The sequence below is a fragment of the Poecilia latipinna genome, unplaced genomic scaffold (assembly GCF_001443285.1).
Source record: "Poecilia latipinna isolate Pla-1442-1.1 unplaced genomic scaffold, P_latipinna-1.0 Scaffold4329, whole genome shotgun sequence".
Classification (NCBI taxonomy): domain Eukaryota; kingdom Metazoa; phylum Chordata; class Actinopteri; order Cyprinodontiformes; family Poeciliidae; genus Poecilia; species Poecilia latipinna.
Genome location: NW_015116945.1, coordinates 13255 through 21361, shown reverse-complemented (window position 1 = coordinate 21361; position 8107 = coordinate 13255). Strand labels below are relative to the sequence as shown.

Sequence of the window (8107 nt, the reverse complement as noted above, 5' to 3'; positions counted from 1 at the left end):
CAGAACATAATTATAGGTTTTCATTCAGTTGGTTCCAAGCTTAGTTCCTGGGAGCATCAGGTAAGCAGATCTGTGTGGTTCATACCTGAAATGTTCATAGTGCATTCGGCCCCTCATGGACAATAGGATATCCGAATATTTTATTTTTAAATCCCTTATGCACATCACAGATGTCTTACAAGTCAAGTAAATGAAGCAAAATATTAAATCCATAATGAATGACAAATCTATTTCATTGCCTTTAAAGAATCCCAAAATGGGAGGTGATAAAGAAAATGTTAAAAAGCTGCTAGGAGTTGTAAATGAAATCAATGGTTTATTCAACTTTAGCAAATATTAGATGGACTGATGTGTAAAAGTTAATAAAACTATTACCATGTGTATACAAGGAGGAAAAATAGTATCATTATATTGATAGTATAAACCTTCCTCTTGAGGTTGATTCAACTTAAAATCAGACCATGAGTTGCTTAAAAACAACCCAGCCTAAAACATGTGAGCTACATCACAAGACACAGCAGTCATCGGAAATATTCTAAACTATAATAAAAGTAAATGGATAATGGTAAAGCAGAAACTGTATACTTTTCTTAGGGTATGTTTGCAAATCTGAAAAGACTAAACCTCGAGACTATTTTCAAAACATCTATTCATTGCCTACATCCACTTATCCTTGACAAAGTCATACTACCCTATATGAACTATACATTATGAACTATAGCACATGGCTGAAAGGGCTGATGCCTTTCAAAGTGGCTTGGCTCAAACATGAAAAAAGACAATAATCCCTGACTGCAAAAATCAAATAAAAAGGGTGAGGAAGATGAAAAAACAAGGTGATAATTCAGAAAAATGCCAGAGCTAAATCATACAATTATTGCTATAAAAAAGGTAATGAAAACATTGCTTTAAGTTACAATGCAAAAGACGTTTTCAAATGTTTTTTGTTTGTTTTTTGTCTAGTATTGGACAAAACAAACATGCTATACAACTACTTATCTAAGGTGGTGTTTACATACAGAAAAGAGCGGGAAGTGACAATATTTAAATGTGTATTTGTAATGTTTTCAAACAGAAAGACAATGTACTTAAAGCTGATTCTAAAAAAAATTAAATCCAGTAATTGTGAACCTGCATAATGTATGTGGAAGTTTCACTTCCACACTGATGGTTCTATAACGCTAATCTTTAGTGAAGTGTACTACGCTCCTTCCGAAACATTCATATTGACAAGTACTGTTCACCATAAAAGTAACCATGGTTATATGATAAGGAGGCTGTTTTTTACACGTGTGAGTCCATAGTGTTCCTGAGGATATCAGACATGTGCAATAAAACAGTAAAATTTGATAAACTGGGTTTCATAACCATCATAACAGCCATAGAGAAAATGCCAAAAAGGAGGAGCTTTATTCTTTAAATAGCTGTCCAATCAGAGAAAATCCTCAGTGCATCCTATTTGGGTCATGATGCAGAAGCTATTGTGGCTGGGGTGTTTGTATTTTCTGTGCATCCTTGGAAGTCAAGGTAGGGGGGTGAAAAGACAGGATGACGTTGTGCATCTTGCAGGCTCCCTGGCAAAACCCGAGCTGAGAACCTCCAGCAGTGAAAGGTAAGACTTGTTTAAGTAACACATACATTGACTGCTTTTTCATTTTTATTTATATTTGATGTCTGTTTTTAAGCAGTGGAGAGAGAGATGCTCTCACTAAAGCATTCCCTGCTGGCTTCCAATGGGCTACATCCACAGAGTCTTTCAAGGTTGAAGGTGCATGGGCAGCAGAAGGGAAAGGCGAAACCATCTGGGATCGCTTTGGTCATGAAAACCAAGCCTTTAATAATCATACTGCTGACACAGCTGCTGACAGCTACAGGAAGGTCGATATAGATGTCTACCTCCTGCGAGGTCTTGGAGTCAACACCTACCAGTTCTCCATTTCCTGGGCCCGTATATTCCCCTCAGGTCAGAAAGACAGCCTGAATGAAGAAGGAGCTCTCTACTATGACAATCTGATCAATGCTCTTATTGAATCTGGCATACAGCCTGTTGCCACTATCTACCATTGGGATCTGCCTCAGGCTCTCCAAGACAAGGGTGGATGGACCAACCCGTCCATTGTTGCAGCTTACAAAGACTATGCAGCCTTCTGCTTCCATAGATATGGAGACAGGGTCAAGAGCTGGAACACATTCAGTAGTCCCTGGGTGGTGAGCCATGCTGGACATGGGACTGGTGAGCATGCTCCTGGAATAAAAGACTATGTGACTGCTTCTTATCAGGTAAACATAGTGGTATCACCACATCAAAATCTTTTAAACATGTCTAAATTTTGCTTAGGCTTTAACCCTTCACTTTTTAATTCTTATTTCTACAGGTCACTCATAATATACTGAAATCCCATGCTGAAGCCTGGCATGTCTACAATGACAATTACAGAAAGACACAGGGAGGGAAAGTGGGCATTGCACTAAACTCTGACTGGGCAGAGGCAGCTGATCCTAACAAACCTGAAGATAAGGAAGCTGCAGAGCGCTACCTTGAGTTTATGCTAGGCTGGTTTGCCCATCCTATCTTCATAGATGGGGATTATCCTGAAGTTCTCAAAACACAGATAGAAAAGAAAAGAAACGAGTGTCCGTCATCTGCACCAGCAGTGCTTCCATCTTTCACTGAAGAAGAGAAGGCAAGGATCAAAGGAACTTCTGACTTTTTTGGTCTGAATCATTATACCTCCCGTTTAGTGAGCAGCAGTGTAGGTGGGTGCACCCCTGGTCCTGAAGGAGTTGGAGACTTCCAGGCAAAAGTGGACCCCTCATGGCCTGCTACAGCATCAGACTGGATCTACTCCATGCCGGAGGGGCTACGGTCTCTTCTGACTCACATTAAAACAAAATATCTAGCCGTTAACAATGTGCCCATTTACATAACTGGGAATGGCATGCCAACAAATGACAGTGGAGACACCCTGAATGATGTTAGCAGAATAGAGTACATGAGGGGTTACATCAGTGAGGCCCTAAAAGGTTAGTGCTTGTAATTTCTGTATTATTTGCCATAGCTTAGCAGAAAGAAACCAACCATAACTTTTTAATATTGTCTTCTGTTTTCATTCTACAGCCATTGAAACCGATAAAGTGGATGTGCAGCGATTCACAGTGCAATCACTTATGGATGGATTTGAGGGAAATAAAGGGTACAGTGAAAGATTTGGACTTCACCAGGTTAATTTTGTAGATGGATACAGACCGAGGACACCAAAACAATCAGCATATTTTTTTGCTCAGATCATTGAGCAAAATGGTTTTGTTTCACGCAAACAAGATTATTTTGAAGGTGTGAAAATATCACCACCTCGCCGCTCCACCCCACTGCCACCCTCAGAGGTCCCATCAGCATCAAAGGCTGTCTGGGAAAAATTCACACCACAGAAAAGGTTAGACAGACAAATGTATCACTATGGTCATTTCTCACAAGACTTCTTATGGGGCGTCTCATCTTCAGCTTACCAGATTGAGGGTGGATATAACCAGGATGGGAAAGGACCCAGTGTATGGGATGTAGTCAGTAATAACCCAGGTAGTGGTATTCCTGAAGATGTGAATGGAAATGATGCCTGTGACAGTTACAATAGACTTGATGAAGACCTTTACATGCTGCAAGCCTTGAAAGTGAAGTCATACAGATTTTCTCTGTCATGGTCTAGAATCTTTCCCAATGGTAGACGTGCATCCCTGAACCAAAAGGGTATTGATTATTACAACAGACTTATTGATGGCCTCTTGGCCAGACAAATCACCCCAATGGTCACAATTTATCACTGGGACCTCCCGCAAGCTCTACAAGACATTGGTGGCTGGCAGAATGTGCAGATGATTGACATTTTTAATGATTATTGTGACTTCTGCTTTGCCACCTTTGGTGACAGAGTAAAATTCTGGATGACCATGAATGACCCTCAAGGACTTGCATGGCTAGGATATGGGACTGGACGAATTCCTCCAAAAATTAGGGAGCCAGGAACAGCACCATACCAAGTTGCACATAACTTAATAAAAGCTCACGCTACAGCATACCACACGTATGATGACAAATACCGCGCTTCTCAAGGAGGGATGGTTTCCATTGCCCTCAATGCTGAATGGGTTGAACCTAAAGATATTAATGTCCCTCGTGATCTTGTTGCTGCTGACCGTGCAATGCAGTTCAATGTGGGTTGGTTTGCCCACCCAATCTTCAAGAATGGGGACTATCCAGAGGCCTTGAAAGCCCAAGTTTTGGTCAAAAGTGAACTTCAAGGTCTTAAACAGTCAAGACTCCCATCTTTCACAGACGAGGAAAAGAACTTGATCAAAGGAACTGCTGACATGTTCTGTGCCAATCACTACACCTCCAGGCTAGTAACCCATGTTACAGGTGCACTTTCTCCAGCATCTTATCTAAGTGACTGGGACTATCAAGAAGAAGAGATACTTGATCAACCGACTACACCAATTGGATTCACAAGAGCTGTATCATTTGGCATGAGAAGGCTCCTCAACTGGATCAAGGCAGAATATGGAGATCCAGATATTTACATTACTGAAAATTCAGTTGCCACTCCCAGGGAATGGGCTTATGATGAAATTGACAGAGTTTTCCTTCACAAAACCTACATTGATGAGGCTCTTAAAGGTGCAATACTATAAACAAACATTAACAAACATATTTTGTATATTTCAATATCATTCGCAACTAATTTCTGTTTATTGTCTTATGTCTATCTTAACAGCCTATGAACTAGATGGAGTCAAGGTAAAAGGCTATGCAACATATCTCATGGATTCTTTTCAGTTCCTTTATGGCTACCTCTTTGGGTATGGTCTGCACCACGTAGACTTCAATAACCCAAACCGACCCAGAACACCTAAGTTTTCGGCTCATTTCTACTACAATATTATCAAAGACAATGGTTTCCCGTTGCCAGAAGATGAAAAGATGATATATGGAGAATTCAAAAAGGATTTCATTTGGAGTAGTGCAACAGCATCATACCAGGTAAAAAAGCTTACATGACAAATATAATCCAAATGTTTTGATCATTTATTTTCAGATCAATCTAAGTTAAGGTCAAGTTAAATCCACAAACTGATTTTGCGCTCAGGTGGTTTCAGCAAGATGTTTGGTCATGGCTAACATATTTGTTATTTAATGAAAATTGCTACAGAAGAGTTAGTATGTTGCAAAATAAATTTTTAAAAAAATCAGTTCCAATTTTTCTGTATGAGCTATAATTGATGACATTTTGTTCCATGTTTTAGCTTTGGACTAACATTTAATATTAGGGCCAAAGGGAAAGTCAAAACATCTCTTTGTTCTAATGGCTGTACTACTATTCCAAACCAAATGCAAACATGTCAGTGTTTACAGTTTAAAGTGATTGAGATACCCATTTATCAGCTCAAAGTGAGATCAGCCTTAGTTACTGAAACAGTTTTTGTTCCTGTTGGACAATGCAGTCAAATCCCAGACTTACAAAACAGAGCAACTTCCTGTTAAAATCATTCAGGCCTCCTGGTATGTGCCGATGTCTTAATCTCTGGTTTCAATTGGCGACATGAACAAAATCTATCCTTCAATACCCAAAATACTTTAGTTTCTTCCCTCAGTTGTTAGTTCAACTGAAAAAATGTGAGATTTAAACAGCTATGGTCAACAATAGTTTTAATTTTATATTTTTCATTTCTATTGTTTTTACAAAAATAACAAATAATGGTTAATATTTTAAAAAAAAAATTAAATGAAATCGATTAATTTAAGTTTTTCAGTTTAAGTCCTTGTTTTTTAGCTCCTTCTGTGGAAAAAAAAAGACATTTCCTCCAAAAGTCCAGCAACAAGAAATTATACATAACCTCTTATCCGATTTTCCTCTTTCCAGATTGAAGGGGCATGGAGAGAAGATGGAAAAGGTCTCAGTATCTGGGACAAGTTTACACACACCCCTGGAAAAATATCTGAGCATGACACTGGGGATGTGGCTTGTAACAGTTACAATAGGATGGAAGATGACATTGCTGCGCTGAAGAAAGTCAAGGTGTCTCACTATCGCTTCTCCATATCCTGGCCACGGATCCTGCCTGACGGTACTACCAAATACATCAATCAGGCTGGTCTAAATTACTACAAAAAACTGGTGGATTCCCTCATTGCAGCAAACATTAATCCTCAAGTAAGTATTTCTCAAAAATAATCATTCGGAAAAATGTTTTACCTTTTTTACGAACTGTTTTTCTTTTGGATCAGGTCACTTTGTACCACTGGGATCTCCCACAAGCTCTGCAGGATGTTGGAGGTTGGGAAAATGAGACCATCATTCAACGATTCAGGGATTATGCGGATGTCCTCTTTCAAAATCTTGGTCCCAAAGTGAAACTTTGGATCACTTTTAACGAGCCCTTCATAATAACTGTATTAGGCCATGTCCAAGGTGCACATGCCCCAGGTATGTAAGGTATTTTTAACTGGAATTATACTTTATGCTAAGCATGGTAGATGTCAGGAGTTTTGCATTGACTAAAGTCCATAAGTCTAAGGAAGAAAATAGGCTGCATTTTCAAACATGTATATTTAATTATACTTGCATGATAAACTCTGTATCACCATATTTAATTTTATATTTTCCAGGTTTCAACGACAGACCAGATACTCTTCCATACATTGTAGGCCACAACATAATCAGATCCCATGCAGAGGCCTGGCATGTCTACAATGACAAATACAGAGCCTCACAGGGAGGACTGGTCTCCATCACTGTAAACTCAGACTGGGCAGAACCCAGAAACCCCTACAAGCAAGAGGACTATGAAGCTGCGCGAAACGTGGTTGAGGTATACATTGTCCTGTGATTGTATAACACAAAACCTTGTGTGGTGATGTAGTTGACGATTGCTGTGTGTCAAACTCTGTCCACAGTTTTATCTTGGCTGGTGGGTCCATCCCATTTTTAATGGTGATTACAGCCCACTGGTGAAGAAATCTGTTCTAGAGCAAAGTCTTGCAGGTGGATTGACAAAATCCAGGTAAAATGTTTGGGTACATCTTGAAATACCTTGACTATAGTTTGTGCCAAACGAATGCCTCCCTCTGCAGATTCTTCTCAATTTTATTTTCAACTTATTACATCCACTGATGTTTTCTCTCATATAATTTCTTCTCAAATTTTTCTTCTTAAGGCTTCCTGAGTTTACTCCTGAGGAAATTAAGCGAATTAATGGCACTTATGATTACTTCGGATTAAACCATTACTGCAGTGTCTTGGCATTCCCTGTAGACTTTGGAACTACTCAACACTTTGAGGCAGACAGGTAAGGCCATTAGCTTTGTCACAAAGCAATTTAAAATTAACTTCATGTGGAAATCATGACTATATGCTCATTACATTTTTCCTAAATATTCTTTTAAAAAGTGTCCATGTTTTTAATTTAAACTCTAAATTACATAATTATTCACTTGTCACAGGGGTGTGGTGGTTATTAGTGATCGGACCTGGTTGGAAACAGGTTCTGTCTGGCTGAGGATGACACCATTTGGTCTCCGAAGATTGCTGAAATTCATCAAGGATGAGTACAGAAATCCTCCGATTATCATCACTGAGAACGGTGTCTCTGAAAATGGGCCAGTTGATCTCAATGACGTTCACAGGAAATACTATTATGAACAGTACATCAACCAAGTGCTCAAAGGTATTAAAACAACTTCGTGGAATATAGAGTATCTAAAATGAGAGAAAATCATGTTTACAATAAAATCTGTTATAGCATTCTTCAGTTGTTCAAACCTGAAAACTTGCATAAATTAATACCTTTTACCAGCTTGTGTGCTTAATTACATTTTCTGTTTTCTGCAGCTTATCTGCTTGACAATGTCAATATTATTGGCTACACTGCTTGGTCTCTGCTGGACAACCTGGAATGGGCTGTTGGCTATACAGAGAGATTTGGACTTTTCTATGTCAATCGCTCAGACCCTGATCTCCCTCGAACCCCCAAAGCTTCTGTGTCCTTTTACTCCTCCATCATCAGCTGCAACGGGTTTCCCGACCCAACAACTGGACCTCATGAGTGTTGGAAC

The 8107-nt window shown here is 39.3% G+C and overlaps 1 protein-coding gene across 1 annotated transcript; it reads left to right on the top strand.

Annotated features, from left to right (window-relative positions):
- Nucleotides 1-1424: 1424 nt before the first annotated feature.
- On the top strand, nucleotides 1425-8101 carry LOC106942509 (lactase-phlorizin hydrolase-like; the record flags this gene model as incomplete). The annotated part of the gene is made up of 12 exons (XM_015025794.1): nucleotides 1425-1612; nucleotides 1686-2280; nucleotides 2376-3024; nucleotides 3119-4672; nucleotides 4770-5035; nucleotides 5916-6206; nucleotides 6281-6479; nucleotides 6662-6864; nucleotides 6950-7056; nucleotides 7210-7341; nucleotides 7496-7719; nucleotides 7884-8101. Coding segments are annotated over exons 1-12 (4584 nt in total), but the record flags the coding sequence as incomplete, so codon positions are not given.
- Between the last annotated feature and the right edge of the window lie 6 nt (nucleotides 8102-8107).